This window comes from Nipponia nippon, unplaced genomic scaffold (genome assembly GCF_047370975.1).
Source record: "Nipponia nippon isolate SJK-2023a ecotype South Korea unplaced genomic scaffold, ASM4737097v1 scaffold_32, whole genome shotgun sequence".
NCBI classification, from domain to species: domain Eukaryota; kingdom Metazoa; phylum Chordata; class Aves; order Pelecaniformes; family Threskiornithidae; genus Nipponia; species Nipponia nippon.
The window spans coordinates 727,363-746,551 of record NW_028262350.1 but is presented as its reverse complement, the minus strand read 5'-3'; the positions used below and the strand labels follow the sequence as shown (position 1 = coordinate 746,551).

The 19,189-nt window shown below is 43.3% G+C and overlaps 2 protein-coding genes across 5 annotated transcripts; one reads left to right on the top strand and one right to left on the bottom strand.

The window, feature by feature from the left end:
- Positions 1-1,577: 1,577 nt before the first annotated feature.
- Positions 1,578-12,523, bottom strand: DUSP3 (dual specificity phosphatase 3). Of its 3 annotated transcripts, none has more exons than XM_087769964.1 (4): positions 12,322-12,433; positions 11,512-11,705; positions 5,675-5,901; positions 1,578-2,874 (listed from the first exon to the last, which is right to left on the bottom strand). In XM_087769964.1, the coding sequence occupies exons 2-4, from the start codon at positions 11,613-11,615 to the stop codon at positions 2,669-2,671; spliced, it is 537 nt and encodes a 178-aa protein (XP_087626090.1). In that variant the 5' UTR covers positions 11,616-11,705; positions 12,322-12,433; the 3' UTR covers positions 1,578-2,668. The 3 variants fall into 3 exon arrangements, with proteins under 3 accessions (XP_087626090.1, XP_087626089.1, XP_087626087.1); XM_087769963.1 differs by having other exon boundaries at positions 12,293-12,426; XM_087769961.1 differs by lacking the exon at positions 11,512-11,705 and having other exon boundaries at positions 12,293-12,523.
- Positions 12,524-12,547: 24 nt separating this feature from the next.
- LOC104009889 (ras-related protein Rab-18-B) lies at positions 12,548-18,218 on the top strand. Of its 2 annotated transcripts, XM_087769960.1 has the most exons (8): positions 12,548-12,766; positions 12,841-12,896; positions 12,977-13,038; positions 15,065-15,137; positions 16,091-16,209; positions 17,089-17,155; positions 17,342-17,497; positions 18,041-18,170. In XM_087769960.1, exons 1-7 carry the CDS (start codon positions 12,702-12,704, stop codon positions 17,473-17,475), a joined length of 576 nt encoding a protein of 191 aa, XP_087626086.1. In that variant the 5' UTR covers positions 12,548-12,701; the 3' UTR covers positions 17,476-17,497; positions 18,041-18,170. The 2 variants fall into 2 exon arrangements, with proteins under 2 accessions (XP_087626086.1, XP_009460201.1); XM_009461926.2 differs by lacking the exon at positions 17,342-17,497 and having other exon boundaries at positions 12,552-12,766; positions 18,041-18,218.
- Positions 18,219-19,189: the final 971 nt, after the last annotated feature.

Genomic DNA, 19,189 nt, shown 5'->3' with positions numbered 1-19,189 from the left:
TACATGGAAAGAACGCTCTCATTCCTGTTTTTATACGATCTTTCTTTCTACAATCAGAAATTTAGAAGTATACAGCGTATCATTATTGATTAGAGGCATACAAGCTCTTCTTGGGCAGCTAAAATAGGCAGAGGAATTTGCAACATGACAGTACTTAAACAGCAAGATAAAAGAGGAAGGGTATGATCCATTAACGGAGCAGTGCTCTGACATGCTAACTATTTTTAGCCTACTCTAACAGCAGAGCTAGAAACGGTTTCATTACTGAGTCACTCAAAACAGGATATACCATCTCGGAGCTCAGTTTTTAAAATCAGTTTCTAACATTGTTTTATTTCTTCCTCTCCACCCTCACACTACAAAACGTTTGTTAAATCAGTTTTGTTATACCGAGATAAACGGGCCGGAGTATCACTGGAGTTACCACCAGAAGTGAGCGGTGTCCTACGAATTAAAAGAACATCTGGAATGTAAGAACAAATTCCTGTATGTCTTGATTTGTCAGTATTTCTTGATACTGACAAATACAGAAACATCACCATAAGGTAAACAGACTCAATTTTAAGAAACCATTCTGTTTTTAATCTGACAACCATTAGCCTTCTTACAATCTATGAATGAGTATCAAAAATGTAATGCCTAATGGTTTCTTAGCTCTTTAATGGACTGGAATTTTTGAGTTCTAAGTAACAGGTCAAAGACAAAGTGCATCCACACGAATCTCCTTTTTTTTGGTTGTCTTTTTTTTCTTGTAGTGCAGGTAGGTATTATGAATACATGGTGTGAGGGGAGAGAGAAAAAAAAAATCTATGCCCATAGTAAAAATTTTAAAAGGATGATTTATAAATAAGACTGCAGTACAAAAAAGTCAGTACGGCAGAAAAGATAAGGCCAGTATTCCTATTCCCCAAGCTACAGAGCATGACATTCGTAACTAGGGGTTTTGAAGAAGCAGCTCATTTAATACTGATATAACAGGAGAAAGGAGACAGGTATGTAATCAGCCAGTGAAGTTATCTACTGCTCGTTATTACTTACCCATCCTGATTCAAAGCAAGCAGTAACTACTGACTGGCTGCAGGGAGCTGAAAGGAAACATTATGGAGAGCGTTTCCCAGTTGTCCCTTTAAAGGACACAAAAGAGAACAGGCTACTTGATTTGGCAGTTGCCATCCTGCGTAAGGAAACAGAAAGCCTGGGCTTCAACCAGAATAATCACCCCTGGAGTTTAATTTCAAGAAATGTATCTAGCTACACAGAGCTCCCCGCCGCCACTCCCACCCCCCCAAACCACACAGCCCCAACAACCAGGAGTAAACCTGTGTGTTCACACAACACAACAGTGTTTCTGTTTACAATAGTGTTATGATTTTCAATCTCGAAGTACGTTAAAGCACAGATACAAAGGGAACACATACATCTCAGGTTCTGTTAGTGTAACCAACAATTCCGAGCTTGCAGTGGGAGATCCTCTGCGTTACGACAGCGCTGTAACTCGCAGGTACACAGTCACACGCTAAGGCAGGCACGCTGTAAACAAAGCTCCCTCTCCCAACACTGCAATGACTCACTTCATCTCTATGTCAAACAGAATCAAGACATCATTTATTTTAATAGAAGGGAAATGTTTCCTATTCCATGTGGCATGTAACAACGCTCATTTCTATTTAATGACACCACGCAAGCAATCCATGAAGTCAAGAGTGTACTTCTGCAAACTGCTTGGTAAGCACACCTGTGCTGCCCTACTGGAAGTAATCTGCGTGCGTGCTCATCCCATTCTACGTTCATAAACAGCGATGGTGAAGAAGGGAGAGAGACACAGTAACTCAGTACAAGCCTCGGGAGCCATTATATTCTGGTACTTAGGCTTTATCATACATCCAGTACAAGCACTCCGAAATACAGACATTATTTCTCCCTTGCTCAAGTTTTTTCCTCAACATTTGCTCTTAACATTTTTTTTCTAGTGCGACTTCAAAACAAAAATAAAAGAGCATTTAATATCAGACTATTTCACGTCAATCACAACAGCAAGAGGTACAAATATTCTTGGAAATACAGTGTGCATCAAGATTGGGCTCTGAATGGCTTTACTACCACACACTGTGTATTGCATAAATCCACACTAAACACAACACTGGATACGCTTCATTTTACAAGCAAGTGCATCTGTGCATTTGTATATATGCTTCTCCATTCCTTGAAGCTCCTACACTCAAAACTTTAGGCACCTGTGTGCATGAAAAAGAAGCTTTAGAAAATACAGTACTTCAATTAAGAGTGAGCGAAGAGATGTGTTGGGGCTCTCAGAAAACGGTGCTCTGGCGGGACACAAGACAAGGCTTAAATGAATCACACTCAATGTCAATGCAAACCACATATGCTATGGGGCTCTGAAATACATCTGAAGACAGCTGTTATCACTGGAGTTACCCTCTAAAAACACCTCTTTATTGCAACAGCTCCAAACTGTGACACAATTTTGTGCCATCTTGAAAGACAGACCCAGAGTTCGAGAAAGATACTTTCACTAGGCAAGAGCAGGAATTCTGTCTCCCTCACATCATGCGATTTAGCTTGGTGGTTGGGGTTTGGGAATCTAAAGCACTTAAGACGTCCTATGATGGTCTGAGAAACTTCAAAAAAAATACTACGGTGCTCTGTTCTAGGGCTTCAATTTGCCCTCCTTCACTAGTTGCTCATTGAGCTGGCAAAGCTGCCTTAGAAAGCCGTCATTGGGGCCAATCTCTCGCTTCTGCCGGACAGTGCTCAATGCAGACTTGACATCCATATTCTGGCGAAGCATGAGGTAGGCGATGACCAGTGTAGGAGAACGGCTGTAACCCTCACGGCAATGCACAAACACTTGTCCTGCAGGGAAGACAGGTCATAATTTGGGTTATACTGGAATATATGTTTGAAAAGCAACATGAAATAGCTAGAATATAAAGCATAATAATATTAGTCCTTCAGCAGCTTAAGAAACGTAAATTCTGAATGCTACAGAAGACATGTAGAACTTGGAAGGTGCTATTGCTCTGTTAGTAGCTACACAGTCTGTCATCAAGCATAATGCAGAAAAAAAATGGTTGTATATCAAACATTCACACTAAAACGCATTTGCTGCTATATTACAAAGAGTCAAATTGTGTCTATTTGCTACATTTCTCCAATCTTTTGTGGCTTAGAGTAAGCCTTGCCCCTAAAGATGACCAGTACCAAAGAGCACAAATAAATGATGCGAAGTTTAAAATACACTGAAGACAGAGAAATATGCTGTTTGTCATATATTGCATCTCTTCAAAGATATCCAGCCTTTTTGCTGCATTGCTGTCAATTCCTATGCTAACTCCATGTTGGATCATACCTGGCTACTTCTCTGGCTGTTTATGAAGCAGAAGCTCGTGGAGGACTGTGTCCTGTAGGTGGGACGCCACGCTGGAGCAGGGGAAGAAAGCGAGGAGGAAGAAGCGGCAAAGACAACCTGTGATGAACTGACCGCAACCCCCATTCCTCGTCCCCTTGTGCCTCTTGGAGGGAGGAGGTAGAGAAAATCAGGAATGAAGTTGAACCCAGGAAGAAGGGAGGGATGGGGGGGAAGGCATTTTAAGATTTGGGTTTATTTCACAATATCCTACTCTGATTTTATTGGTAATAAATTCAATTAATTTCCCCAAGTCGAGTCTGTTCTGCCCATGATGGTAGTTGCTGAATGATCTCCCTGTCTTCATCTTGATCCAGGAGCCTTTTGTCGTATTTTTCTCCCCCTGTCCAGCTGAGGAGGAAGAGCGATAGAGCGGCTCGGTGGGCAGCTGGCGTCCAGCCACCACATGGGTAAATCCTGTAGGCAGCTATCCAACAACAATAAAGCAGGCCACTGCTCCCTTTGAGAAAGCTAACTCGATTTTATTGCTTCTCAGCGGCTTCCTCTTTGACCTGCTTTTCCAGACACAAAAATTTTCCCCTTCCCAAATGCAGTGGGAGATATGGCCCCAGGCTACTCTCCAGAGTAAATTTTTTTCTGAGACAAGAGAACAGATGAACCATAGACACACATTTTCATCATAACCACAACTTGCTTTGAACTACAGCAACAGAAAGCCTGTTAGCCCATTTGCCTTGAACTGCAGAGGCTTCTCAGCTCAAGGCAAACCGCTAATCGGTAGCAAGTTAAAAAGCTAAAACAATTCATTCTCAGCATTTCTTGAGAGCCCATAGCCATAAATTAGCAAGATTTAGAGATTCGTGATCATATATGTGGAAGAGAGTTGACTTCCCCTCTGCAAATGATCAGAAGCAAAAGGGTGTCTAGCCTTCCTCTGTGAAATGCAGTGTCTTAAGGGCTGCCTTCCAGACCTTTAGTATAGCAGACCCGCCTTCCAGAACTTCATGCAACTACAATGCTAAAATGAAACTGAAGGCAAATACTACTGCATCCCTCTTCGCTTCACTGTCCTTACCCTACACCTCAATGTCAAACAAAACTATCGAATGTCAGTAATGAGTTGATCTTAAAACTGGCTCCAGCATCACCCAGCTACAAAGTTCCTCTTTGTTTACCAGAGTAAGAAAACAGTGGCAGGCATGGCAGACAACTACTAAGACTGAAAGGATCAGCAAACAGAACCGCTACTGTAAATTCAGATTGACTCTGCAACTCTTTAGATCAAACAGAGCAGGGACAGTCATGGCACAGCTGGCGCTGTTAAACTCTTCTTTCCTACTGCAACCTGTTTCAGTGAGACTCAATGCTAACTGGCAGAGTCACATTTCAATTTTTAGAATTTTTCATACTCCATCAAACTGGAAGTAAAATTTCTTTCCATCTGTCACAAGCACATCACAGTTCTAGTACCCCTTTTGCCCATTTCAGAGAAAGAACTTCTAGAATTGTGGGAGTTCTCGTTCCTCATTTTTCACATTCAGTCATGAAGCAAGAAAGAAATTAAGCATGTGTAGAAATAACCGGTATGCTGAAATCGTCAGGCAACAACAAACACCATCTGGCCCACTGCACTGTGTCCTAGGATTTCTGCTCTGAGGAAACACGCTAGAGAAATGTGGCAATCAACAACATTGCAAATATCATCTTCAGCCCTCCTGCAATCCTAGGGAACAAAGGGGTAATCATCACATAAAATCATTTAACGACTTAATGAAATAAAAACTGGAGGGCCACAGTCTCTATCCTTACTGTACGCGTGGAAATAAAAACCATATAGCAGGTCGTGTGAGTACTCTTCAGCAATGCATTACTTGTATCACTTCTGCCTTTAATTTATAATTTCCAGTGTCCTAAAACAACTTTTAGATCCTGAACTTATTTTTCTGATTTTTTCATGTGATATACCACTTCTAAGGAAAAATAACAACACATCTTCCCAGAAAGGTGCTATTATAAGATGCAGCAACTGTTTCACTTTCTGAAGTCACCCCTACAGTGACAAACTTCCATTTGCCATATACTGGAGACCTACATGTATAGACAGAAGATCAAGATGTCTTATTGTGTATTCTGGTGTCTTTGATCCAGAGCCTTGATCTGAATTCCTGACTTGGTGGTTCAGCTGATAATCTGAGCAAAGAGCCATTTTAAACAGTAAAATAAATTGCTAAGACACATATGCAGTGCACAGAAAACAGGGTAGAAAGACATTTCAGTTTGCCTTACCATCCTTCTGGGAAAGTGCTTTCTCAATAAAATCAGCTGCCTCCTCAAAATAGCGACTGAGGTTAAATTCTTGTGTATCGTTAGCTTTAATGCCATGGTATCTGATGCCTGTGCCTTCATAGAACTCGGCATTAGTGTTCACATGCATGAATGACTTCCCCTCTGCTGCGTTCAGAACATGGGTTATCCCCAGACGCTGCAGCCTCGTAATGTTCTTGGCTATGAACCTGTACGATAAAAAGTGTCGAGAAAACGATTAGAACTCGGTGAATCATGTCAGGATTTATGATGTCCCCAGAAGGTATTGATAACCAAACCCTTTGATTTTTCTGTTAATAGATGCTAAATATACTGTGCCCTGAAGCGAATTGGCTACAGTCTATAAATTCACAGAAATACTTAAGAGCCCCTACTTGTGCATAAGAGAACGCTACTTTCCTGGCTGGCAACCGAGCAGAGCACACATGAAACTTAATCTGTTACACCCTCCTATGGCACAAAATTATAACTCTTTCTGAACATAAAATTCTGACCAAAGTAAGAAAATACTGGAGATAACAGAAAGCCCAGGAGAGTCACTTCTAAGATTAATGGTTATCTATGTAAGATAGTTTTAAAACCAGTTATAAAAAGCCGCTACTGTCAGCTACCAGCGTTGCAGGGCCAGGTAAGCAGTACCTGCTACTCTAGCAGACAGTCCAGACAAACAGACATTTTAGGGGGCAGTTTTAACCACTGTGAAATAGCACTGGCTCCTCCTCGGGCCGCAGGAAGATAGAAAGTAACTACGAATAAAAGTTCCTGCATCTTCAAAGGTCTCATCTGAAGACTCCTATGAGGTGTAGTCCTCTGTCCCTGTGCGAGTCAACATCTTTGAAGTCACGGAAAGATCTGGCAAGGCTACCCAAGGGCCAGCAACATAGCCTTATAATTCAGTCTTTGCCGCTAAGTGTTTTCATCACAAGTTTTGTAATTGTTAGCGTCTTAGTTGAAATCAATATGGAAAATGGAAAAGAATCCAGATGACTGATGTTTACGATGCTTAAGTGCTTAAGAAAGCATTCGGTACTTTTACGTCAGCTAAGCCCTTTCCAGCTCCTCAGCTCTATCAAATAATTGCAGCAAAACCACCTGCGTCCATCTTTAAGCGGGTAAAAGAGCACCCTACCCTATTAGTGAACAATTGAGCAGGATGATACATAATAATCGTGCCTTTCAGGCTTGATGATGACAATTAGATCCAGGAATAATGCCATACGCTCCGATAAAAGCTCCAGGCTGTACAATGGCAAACAATCCATCTGCTTAGGAACACAACTGATCATGCACAAATCTCTGCTTGTGCACTGGAACGCGATCTATAGTAAAAGGAGATGAAATAATATGAGGAGACCATTGACTCCTTTTTGTCGTAAAACCACTACTTTTCATTCTGAGTCTGATTGTTTCCATATGGCCGTCCCAATACTTGCCTCACTTTCCTGGGAAGAAAAAAAATAAATGTGTGTTTTATCACACCATGTGGTCTCCGAGTAAAATCTGAGCCCACTGGTCAACATCAGCAGAATGTGACAGAAGGCTTCGTAAGATAACTTGTAAGATAACTCAGCTCCTGCACACTTTGTGAAAAGAGGAAGCCTAAACAGACATAAATCCCTTTATTGTTTTTAAAGGCAGCTTTTACTATGTGTCTAACTGGATGTGGAAACAAAACTCTCTCCGAAAATCTCCCTACGGCTCAAGTCATCAATTGCAAATATGAGGAGTCTTAATATTAAGCTGAGCTCCAGATAAGCATTTGTGCAGTATCTTTTTGGATAACTTTCTAAGACATGGCAATGCACCTAAGGGTTTTGGCTGGACACTTAGCTACTCTAAAAAAGTTAAAATAAATAGCCAAATTAGTTGGTTTCTATCTACATGAATCTCTGAGTGCATTCACTCACGATTTTCACGTAATTCAAGGCTATATGAACATCTAGAGCATTCCTTTTCTCCTAATGACTGTTCACCCCTTAAATTGTAGTGTAAGCAGATGAATCCTTATGCATGAGTGAAGCTTCCACATTTTCTGCAGTCTGTGCCAAACAACTATGGCAACGAGCCAAATATTTGTAAAGACTTCATTACGCAAAAAAACGTTGACAGATTTTCCATCTGGCAGGACATCATCTGTGCCAGGGGACAAGTATCAGTGCCTGGGGAATTCTGCTTGCAACACAAAAGTAAATCCTACAGTACAAAGCGAAACCAAAAAGTGTTAATTCAGCTGTGAGTTCCTATGCTTCGTGGGGTGAGTATATGGTTTAAGTAATGTATAGAGATCAGTATATATCTGATAGTGGTCAGGATCAACAGGAACTCGTGTCCTGGAATCGTGGTTGAAGGTGGCAACGCAGACTGGCTCCCCTGGAGGCAAACTCATTCCCAGTGAATGATTTTTCCAGATTTTACAGATTATTTTCTTACCCAGCTAGAGGTGAAAAAGAGAGTATTTGTATGCCATTTTTTTCTCGCTTTCCAAACAGTCCTTGGATCTCTCCCATCCTTAGCTTTTCATTCCTGCTGCATCACAGTCAGTGTTGAAATGCTAGCTCCTCCAAATAGCAGAGAGACACTAACATCAGCTGCTTCTCTTTCTCTAAGAAAAATCACAGAATCTTGTCTTGTTCTCAATGTGGAAGACTGAGAGTTCCTCGTTCTGTGAGTAATGCTAGTAAGAAGTGTTTCTTTTGAACGGAGATGAACAATTTTACCAGCCACAAAACACAGGTCTTAGAGAACCATGCCTCAGCAATTAAGGGTACACAAGGCTATAAAGTATTGCCATATGGGATTATAAACAACTAAACCAAGTCCCTAATGGCAAAGAAATGCCAGCACATTAACACATTTTAATTTCCGCTGTTATGTTCATGCAAAATTATTTCCTCACTGCTTCTTCCCTTACAGTCACTAAATTTAATATTAATTTGGGGAGAACGCCTTTCATACTCCTTACAGCACACCTGCACTTGTAGCACATTAAGAACAAAGAATTGCTTCCTGGGTTACCCACCCACATTAAAGCAGACACAAAAGTCAGATTCGGCATTTGTAACCAGAACCTTTTTACCAAATACAGTTCTGGAGACATGGCTTGGTTGTTACAGGCTTCCAATACTCTGGGAACAAACCCACAGGTTCCCTTAGCCAGTAGTTCAGAAAGCTAAGCCTGCTTGCTTTCTGGCAGAACACTGGTTTTGAGAAGACACGGTTGCTCTGAATAAAAACCCTGCCCCCAGTGTGCTGACTGCTCCCCCCATCTTGGTGTCATCTGCGACCCTGACAAAGATGCAGTCTGTCCAGCTGTCCTGGTCACCGATTAAGATGTTACACTGAAACACATCTTGACTTGTACAGAAACAGACAACGATTTGTACTTCCAGCGTATCCTGAATTCGTATTTTGTTATTGCTTGAAAAATATAGAATTGTGCTTGTCTGTCACCTACATAACAATTCTTAGTTTCGTGATATTACATTTATACTCGTCTTCACCAATCTTGTCTAATCTTCTTGAGAGGTTAGAACTGTATAGTGTAATATGCAAAAACATACTTTTCAAAATATTTTATTTTATCATTTTACCTCTGTGTTTTCATTAATTTTGACTTTCATGTATTGCATGGAAGATCTAGTACTTTGGCTCTGCCTGTAACTTCAAGTCATCTGACAGATGACTTTTTATTCTACACTATGACCCAATTTAATCTCATCCACCCGTATGTCTTTGCGTTGTCATTTTTATCTGAAGTTGAGTTACTCGTAAGGAGAGACAGCAGCACCCCTATGCGAAATATTCAAAAAGCTTTCCAACAGAAGTTTCTGAATCTCACTCAGACATTTTAACTTTTTCCTGTGAGTTCCTGTTCAAATTCTATTGCTTTTATGCCATGTATTGGGATTCCAGTCCCCCCATGATAAAACTCTACAGATGTGGCTACTCTGTGAATTCCTATTGTTATAAAATCTCTGCCGCTTGTAGTCATAAATGCGGCCCTATATTGCAGAAAGGTTTGATCCATCCAAGGCAAAGCAGAGATTTGAATGCGAGATCAAATGACCGCATTACTTTGTTCTCCTGCTCTATCGCCTTCCTGGACTTCCCCGCAGCCCAATGCAAAGTGCTTCCAACAACTCCTTGGAGATTCAGTACGGAGCTTTGTGCAACACAGGCCAAAACCGAGGTATGAGGGGAGCGCCAGTCAGACGCACGCTGCACGAAGACAGCTTCAAACATGAGATGTATTCCAAGCTCTGTGCAGATGCTAGAGCAGAACAGGACAGGCAAAACCAGGCCCCAAAGCAAGCTATGGCTTATTTCTTGCACACAGTAGTAAAAGCTTTATTGATGCCTTGCACACAGTTGGACCCACATATTCACAAAGCCCGAGAGGCTGAGTGCAAAGGAGGTTCACTTCCCCAGCAGTCTGTAGGAGAAGGAGTCAAGACAGAAAAACAGATCTCTCTTCAGCCTTATCTTTACACATGGAGAGTACAAAAGAGGGACATGTCGCTGGAAACGGTGTGAGAACAGATCTGCACAGTTTCAAATTCTTTCAGAATGACAACTAATATAGAAAATGCTACTTACAAGGCAGTACACCACAACCCCACTTGTTACAAAAATTCCTCTCAAGAATTAGTATTATTTCCAGTTTGAGAATATCAAAGTTCGCCCTGCAGTGACTGAATCTTAACAGACATTCATCCATTCAACTAGACCTCAGCATTATCGTCACTCTCTGTGGATGCTTCAGAGACATTATTGCCTACTAAGTCTTGATGAATTAAGTAGGCTGTCTGTTCCCACTGCAAAATAGATTTTTCAGCCCACAAAGTTATTTCTTACCTCTAGCTGTCCTCCACAATTTTTCAGAATCCTTCTAAAACCACTGACAGTATAATTGCATGTTGTCTGTTAGTCCAACTAACAGTTAAACTGTTCTTATGCTACAAACTGCACTGGTGCTCCAGATATTTTCGGTTGTCAATTATTACATAAAAAGCCCTCCTCGGTGGTAAAGCTTTCCACTAGACAGACATTTTCCATCCTGCAACTTACACGTGCATTCTCTGTTCCTAGAGAACCTTGCATCCGAATGTATTAAAGTTCATACTGTGTAATGAAAATCAGTTACTAAACAATGAAAACTACTCTGTAGTAGTCAGCTATCTTCAAAGTGATTTTTTAATTCTTTACGGCACAAATCACCCTGCAGGCTATGTCTTCATTTCCTCCAGGTAACTGCTAAAAATATGAAGGAGAAGGTGGCTGTCTCGTCAGACTGGCCGTTGAGATAATAATTTCGGTCCCATCTCTAGATGCGCATGTCCTGCACCAACTGGCAGTGACAAACATAATTTGGTTTGGTTTAGGAGAAAGTTAATGAAAACCTATGGGTTTGCCTTATGTTTCTTTAGGAGTTACAAGCTTCAAATAAGAACAGGGATGCAGTATACTACACACGTATGAAAAAGTCCCCAATTTCACAGAGGTAAAGTGTACAAAGATGGACAAAAAGGGGAAAGCGAATCAACAGGATGCAATAGGATTGGAACAGATAACTGAAATCATAATCTTGCTGCAAAGAATAAACATCATACAGCTGAGAAAAGAAGTGTCATTGGTGAACCCTGCACACTTTTCCCCATTTAAGGGCTTTCACCATAGCCATACCTGGATCGCTCTGGCTCCCATCACATGCATGAATACTTAATTAGGATGAGTTTGTTAGGGCTCAGAGTGCAGAAACATTCATTTGACCAATCACAGACAGGGGTGGCGACTCCTACCGAAGTTTTGCTTCCTTTAGGTCATTTTGCACACGGTTAAACCAAGATCTAATATCCATATTGCTACTTTGCTCGTTCTTCATGTTCCAGCTTACTCCACTCATCTGACAGGGTTATTACACTGGTGGTGTGATCGGGCTCCCGCCGATGCTGCTGTACAAATACCTCAGGGCATCTTGTCTCTCCTCCCCCTTCTGCGTGGACGACCACAACGTGTTAGCAAGAGTAGGAAATACCAGGAGAAACAAAAGCCCAGCGCTGACACAGCTCAGCAGGTGCGGGTCGTTCTTAAGCAACTTAATTAGTTTTGATCTTGCTCCAGCTCTATTTTAGCCGAGATTTGGGACTGCACAGGGTACCGAACGTTCTCGCAGATGCCGTTTATGAGCTGTGCCTCGCCATCTGCCGTGTCAGGCGCCAGCAGGAGCCTGCTCAGGCCTTGCAGCCACAGGCCTCCCGGCTGACGGCTGCCCTACGCTCCAGACCCCCGGGCGGCACCGCCCAGGCTCCGGAGGGCCTCCCGGCCCCCCCCCCCCGATCCAGCGCATTCCGCCCTGCAGCCCGGCTTCCCCCGGCTCGGGCCCCGCTTCGGGCGGCTCCTCGGCGAAGGCCCGGCGCCTCGCAGCCCCGCACGGCCTCGCGGCCCGCCCGCCCCGACCCCCGCGCCCCGGCGCCCAGGGGAGCAGCGCTCACCGGGCCTCCCGCCGCGGGCCCCCGCCCCGGCCGCCGCGGCCTCGCCTCTCGCGAACCGCCCGCCTCGGCCCCGCTCGGCCGCACTCACGCGTTCCCCACGTGGATGCGCGGCACCACCTCGTTGCTGTGCGCGCTGGGGAGGCTGTAGCAGCCGCTGCCGTTAGCCAGGAGGTCGTTCAGCTCCTCCACCGAGATCCGGTAGTCGGACATGGCCGGGCCCCCGCCGCTCCCCGCGGCCAGCCTGGGCCCCTCGGCGCAGCAGCTCGGGCCCGGCCCGCTCCCGCCCCGCCCCGCCCGGCGCCGGCCGCCGCCTGATAGGCGGAGCCGCGTCAGCTGGTCCCGCCGCCGGCGCCCGGCGGGGTCAGGTCCGGCGGAGTGCGGGGAGCGCGCAGTGCCGGCCGGGCCCGAGCAGCCCCGCGCCGCCGTGAGGCACCCTGAGCCGCCCTGAGCCGCCCGGCCTCGGCCGGTTCCGGGCCCGCGCCCGCACGGCGCGGGCGATGGACGCTGCAGGCCTCACCCTGAAGCTGCTTCTGGTCGGAGACAGCGCCGTGGGGAAGTCCAGGTGCTGCCCGGTGCGGGCCCTGCGGGCGCGGCGCTCTCCGCACCCGGCTGAGCTCTCGGTTTCTTTCCCCGCAGCCTCCTGCTGAGGTTCACCGACGGCGCCTTTGAGCCCAGCCTGAAGCCCACCATCGGTGAGTCCGGCGCTGTCGCTCCCTTGCCTCGGGCCCCGGCGGGGCGGCTCGCTCTGACAGGCCTCCCCTTTCGCCCCTAGGCGTCGACTTTAAAGTGAAGAAGATGCTGGTGGACGGCCACGCCGTGCAGCTTGCGATATGGGTAGGTTTTGCTCTCGGCAGATGCGAGAGCTTCAGGCGCTTCCTTTGGTGGTTTTTTCCTCTTCCTCCCCCCGCCTTGCTGAAGGCTTCTGCGTGCTGAGGCTGCGGATGATGCAAGCGCCCTTTAAAAACACCGATAAATGCTTCATTGCCCCAGGTTTGGGGCTTCCTTCAGCTCCAGTAGAGGTGCGGGCTGCGCTTTCTTGCACTTGCACGCCTGGGTTTCTCAGCCCCCTGTGAAGCGTGAGGCTTGTGAACATGCGGCCGTGCAAGCAAGGCCGGCGTTTCACGCCTGGAGGACCTGGCAGCGCTCCCAGGACAGGCAGCGATTCAGTCGAGTAAACCGCAGAAAAGCGATGTTCTGGGCAATGAGCTGCAGGATTTCCTGTAGACTACACCAGAAACAGTCCAGATGCTTTATTTTGGTTAAAATAATGAAGAAAAAAATATATATATACTTGGTCCTGAACTATTTAAAGGTTGGTTCAGATTTACTGGGAGGCTTCAGCATTTGTCCTGAACTTCTGATGCTCTCTTTCCAGTACCTGCAAAATCAGATTGCAGCTGTGTGATCAGGATTATTTATAATATTAAAGCACCACTTTTATTCTCCTAAATGGAATGAAAGAGCCCTAGAAGGAAGAGATTTCATGAGTATGGTCATAGGTATTTGAACACTCCATTATGAATTAAGTAATCAGGACTTTTGGAAAAAGCAGAAGTGTGCCTTGGGCTCGTATTAACAGAAGTAATATAAATGCCAAAACTTGAATTATTTTCTTGTTTTCGTGCATGCTCTGTACGGAACGCAGAGTGAGAGCGATAACGTCACGCTCGCTATGGCCAGCGCACGTACGCAGCGCTGTATTCTGAACGTGCCGTGCACAAAGCAGCAGCTTTGCTGAGTGACCACGGCAGCCGTGCCCCGGTAATCGCGCAGGGGTGCGTCTCCTTGCTGTGAAATGAAAGGCGAGGCCAGAGCTTGCACAAGTTGTATAGCTGGAAGAGGCGCTTTTGCAGCAGTCTGTAACAGCATCAGGAGAAACTGCTGATTAGGGGGGAAAAACAGCGCAGTTGTACAATGTTAAATAAAAACTTCAATGCATGTACAGTGCATCAAGGTCAAAAAGAGGCTCCTGCTTTAGTGTCCATGTGTGCATGGATGCCGAAGAGTACAGTCTCCTTAGGAACGATGACCCGAATTAAGTAAATATATTGCCAATTTTAGTTTCTTCTTTTTTTTTTTTTTTTTTTTAACAAAGAATAACTAAATTACAACATAGCTGTTAGTCTGTCTGTTGTAATTGGTACATAACTTTAAATAAATTTTTTTGGTAAAAATCATATTTGTGTAATTCTTTTGCCTCCTTATTGCTTGTTCTGAGGGTTTTTGAATTTCATATTGCACTTTGGAGCTATTTCAAAGATTCATGAGAATGTGTGACATACTGCAGTAATAATGGAATGAAACTACTGATTTTAAATTTCTTATCTGCTTGGAATCTTAGCAAACTTGAAGTAGTTCTAACTGAATTCTCTTTTCCTGCTGTGGAGGAGCAAAGGGAGATTTTTGGCACCGCTATGGCTCCTTTCCTGCAGTGTCTCTCACTGGAAAACCAGTTATTCCTCACCTCGTTCAGTTCAGCTGATTGTTGACCGATTAAGCCTAGCTGCTTGGCTTGCAGCAACAGCCTTTTAGGTATTTCTCTTGAGTCCCATTGACTTCCTTGGTGTCTCACTCATGTTACAGGTGTCTGTGCTTATTGCTTTCACCTGCCATCAGGTCCTCTCCATGCTTTTCTACCCCCCTTATCCATTTTCTGTTGCTGCTGCTTATGTCTTCTGACTGCTTCCCTCCTTCTGTTGTCTTATGGTTTCACATATCCTTACTGGCCGGGAAGAATTTAACTTTGTTTATCTTGTGTAGCTTAAAATACCTTTTTTGTTTTAAGTATATTTGATTTTGTGTTGTGTGTGGTTTTGGTTTTTTGTTTTGTTTTTGTTTTTTTTTTTTCTTTCCTCTGTAGGACACAGCAGGACAGGAGCGCTTTAGAACACTGACTCCCAGTTATTACCGAGGAGCTCAAGGGGTTGTTTTAGGTAGGAGGTATATGGAAGAAAAACATGATTACAAAAAGTGTGGTCTTTATTACTATCTAAGTGCGCACATCTTTACAAAAGGAGGTTGGGAGAATCAGAGGAACGATTATGGTTTTTACAACATTACTGCATCATTAGCTCAAACACTGAGTATGCAAAACCACTGGCGGGAAATAATGCTGCTTCAAAATATTTTAAATTAAAAATACAGATATGTCACACTGCAGGCTGTTCACTGCATGAACTATTAGCTTTGTAGTAATTACTTTGGTGAGTTTCTGGTAATAAGGCTAACTGGGTTTTGTGTTGTTTTTTCCCCCCACGATGTTTTTACTTTTTTTCCAGAGACTATTGATGTGATTACTGTAAGACATGAGGTCTGTAGCACAACTAGTGGCTGGCTAGTCCCTTTCTGCGTGACACCACCAATTGGAAGAGATTCTTACTGTCAGGGACTGTGAAGGCTGAACACCTTGCTGAACAAAATAATCTTTCTGACTATGATGCAGCTTTTTAAACCTTAGTGATTAAGTGAATGCAGTTAGGAAGTTACCAGTGACCAAAGTAACTTTTTACTCAGAATCTGTATTTTTAGCAGCAGTGCCTGCATGTAGTTATACATTAAATGAGGTGACAAAATACCTATTTTAAAATATTCTTGTGCGGCCCAATTCATAACTAGTAACAGGTGTAAGACTTCAACTAGTAAGTCTGATTTCCAGTCACAGATCTATTGCAGAGATGCTGGTGTTCAGTAATCCCTAGTGACCGGGTGAGCACGGCCAATGTGTTGCAGCTCTGGGAAGAAGATATGGTTGATGCATCTTTCTGTAATTCCCTAATACTGCTTTTTTTGGGGCAGTAGTTAGCTAGGAGGGGCTAAGTGCTGCCATAATGAAGTAAACATTGTTCAAGACTCTACAGTTGTTAAGCTCCTTTTCTTCTGTTACCAGTGTACGATGTTACAAGAAAAGACACTTTCGCAGGACTAGAGAGCTGGCTGAATGAGCTGGAAACGTATACCACCAAAAGCAACACTGTGAAGATGTTAGTTGGCAATAAAACCGATAAGGTCAGTTCAGAAATGTCCCCTCTTACACTCTTCCACAGATTACTTGGTCATGATAGAGTATAAATGTGAGATAAGTGCTGAAACTAACCCATCTGTTGTGGGAGGAGGTGATATGCTCTGTAACTGAGGAACCTAGGTTGGGCAGGCTCCGCTTATGGCCTCATTTTTGAAGCAGATCTTGTTAAAGATTTTAGTGGAAGCTCTCCTGGAGACATGCAATTGATGAGAGAGATTCTCTTAAGATAGTGAGAGGTTCTGCCTAAAAACTGCTGTATACCGTTGCAGCTAACTGCAGTGCAACAGCACAACTGCTGCTTTCTTTTTGACCAGACTCTGTTTTGGACAGCTGGTGGGGAAGAATTCCGCCCTTCAGATGGCTATGGAGTCTGCGTCTGTGTGGGCGGGAGGTGCGCTGGCTGCTGTACGCTTCTGGGGTGTTCTGACAGATGCCTGGTGCAGAGCGAGATGTTTTGCTCTTCCTTTACTACAAGAGGTTTCCAGTGGGGCTATCCTGAACTAGGTTCTCTTCTGTCCCCTTCCAAATCTGTCAATTTTCAGATCCTTTGATACACCTTTTCAGCTGTTTGACTACTGAAACCTCCTTTCTGGCATATATCTTGCTCCTAGTTGATTCAGAAGATAACACCACATTCATTTCCTACCGATTTGATGTTGCTGCTGTTCAACTTGACCCCCTAAGAGCCTGCCTAGCAGTAAGCTGTCTGTAGAGTGGGAAAATCCAGTTGCTGATTACTACGTGGTTTTATAGACTTCTTTCTTTTCAGCAAAACTTCACTTCTGTGGTGGTGCTTTTCAAGGGACTTCCTAAAAGTGGCAAGTGTAGCTTGTTTTAGTCATGTTCTTCATTCGTCTCTGCAGCCTGATCGTGAAGTAGAGAGAAAAGAAGGACTCCAGTTTGCTAGGAAACACTCCCTGCTTTTTATAGGTATGTAACTCTGTGCCAAGAACTTGTATATTCGTATGTTTATTGTCATACTGCTACGTGTGAATGAAGCGTACAATTGTATTCCAGGTTGATAGGTTGATTTACTTTTTTTTAGTACCCAATTAATATGGGTTCCTTTTGCTGCATTAGTTCATATGCACAGATGTAGGTTTTACCTTTTTTCAGAGATGCTCTGCGTTGACTACAATTGGAAGTACTTTTCTCTGAAAGAGATACTGTGTAGGCATGAATTTTATATTCTCTTCAAACTAGCAGGATTTTTTAATTCGGAACCCAGAAGACTGGAATTTTTCTCCTGACTGATGTCGGCAAGGACCTTGGGTAATGTCTTTTTTGTTTCCAATTTTCTGTTGCAGCTACATAAAAGACAGTATTCTTAGACCAACAATAAAATGTACAATGTGAAGATATAAAGATGGGGAACAAATTGTGTGTGTTTTTTTTTTTTTTTTTTTTTAAGAAGTACCTTTTATGTGAAGCTTCTTGAAAAGATTTCCAGAAGGAACTGGAACAAATGCATAGGGGAAAACATGTAATTCCCTCCGTGTTCTTTGTTTCCCGGCTTAGTTATGGAATAAATATCTTGTAGATTTACTATCACAACCTGAGAACAATTTCTCTTTCTCCATTATGGAGAGAATGGGGAGCTGTGGAACTTTTTTAGGTGGAAAAATGAAATGCTTCAGACTGGGATGCATTTCTGTTCGTCATATTCAACTTAAGTATGCCTTTAAGGGAGAATGGAGAGGAGGTTCACTTATTTAAAAAATTATATCTTCACTCTGGTCCCAAAAGAACTTCTAACAAAGTGGAATACCCCCTGCAAATAAGATAAAATACTTTCTTTTTTTTCCCCTCCGCCAGAGACCAGTGCCAAGACACAGGACGGAGTGCAACATGCCTTTGAGGAACTAGTCATAAAGATCCTGCAGACACCAGATTTTTGGGATAAAAGCACAGAGAAGCAGGGAGTCCAGCTAATGGAATCTTCAGCACGGAAGGATAAAAGCTTATGTGGTGCATACTGTGTACTTTCTTAAATCTACAGGTGACTGTTCTGTCTGAAAGGAGTGAGTGGACTTGTTTTTATTTTTTTTTTTTTATTTTTTTTTTTTAAATAAAGGGCAGGGGGGATTCCAAGCACTAGTCTGCGCCTTGTTTGACCTGCCACCAGTTGTGTACATCCAAAACCCAAACTGATTAGCAAAATACATTTTTGTTGATTAACAAAATACAATTTCTCCTTCCCTTATGCACAGCTGGTATTTCCAGATATTTTTCTGGTAACTGAGAGATTCTTCACTATTAAATGATAGTGCTGCTTAGAGTATTGTGCTTTTGCTGTATGCCATTCAACATTTTCTGAAATTCCTGCCTTAGCGTAAAATAGGGCAGTACTCCATTTTGGAATATTATTGAAAAACTCCTTTTCCCCACAATGGCATGGGAGTCTTTTAGGCACCCAAGTTCCCTTAAATGTAGCTAACAGTCAGGAGTAACCCTGAGCAGGGACATGGTTTCCCTACTTCAGATGGTTTTAAGCAGTAAAAATTGCTACATGTCCCCAGATAATAAGCTGAGTTACTACTGAATTTTAGGATTGTAGTGAAGAGGCATATCTATTAACATGAATAACCTATGAATTTTTGTTGTTGTTTATAGTAATAACAATTTTTGAGGGAAGTGAACTAAATGAATCAGGCTTCCATTCAGTTTTGAATGTAGTCAGGTCTGAAAGTAGTAATGTAAATATATACACTTATTCTTACTGTTCTTACTGCTTATATGCAGTGAAAAAGCTATCATCTGATTGTCTCATTTGGCCTTTCAAACCTCAACTATCAAGGAAGACAAAGTATATTACAAATTTGACTGGTGGTATCACTGGAAGTTACCGCAGATGCTCTTGCTGTGACATCAGAAGCTAGTCCATGGCACGGTGAAAGCCCCGTGAACATGAACAAGTAGCTCTGGCCAAGATGGGCACTGTGCAGTATTTAGCCTATTCTGTCA

What these genes read in the sequence shown, in the direction of transcription:
- DUSP3 (XM_087769961.1), bottom strand. Translation starts at nt 12,414, where the DNA reads ATGTCCGACTACCGGATCTCGGTGGAGGAGCTGAACGACCTCCTGGCT. An exon ending in CGCATCCACGTGGGGAACGC is followed by an intron (nt 5,902 to 12,292) that starts GTGAGTGCGGCC and finishes TTTATCGTACAG; the next exon opens with GTTCATAGCCAAGAACATTA. An exon ending in AGCACTTTCCCAGAAGGATG is followed by an intron (nt 2,875 to 5,674) that starts GTAAGGCAAACT and finishes TCTTCCCTGCAG; the next exon opens with GACAAGTGTTTGTGCATTGC.
- LOC104009889 (XM_009461926.2), top strand. Translation starts at nt 12,702, where the DNA reads ATGGACGCTGCAGGCCTCACCCTGAAGCTGCTTCTGGTCGGAGACAGC. An exon ending in TTGGCAATAAAACCGATAAG is followed by an intron (nt 16,210 to 17,088) that starts GTCAGTTCAGAA and finishes TCGTCTCTGCAG; the next exon opens with CCTGATCGTGAAGTAGAGAG. An exon ending in ACACTCCCTGCTTTTTATAG is followed by an intron (nt 17,156 to 18,040) that starts GTATGTAACTCT and finishes CCCCTCCGCCAG; the next exon opens with AGACCAGTGCCAAGACACAG.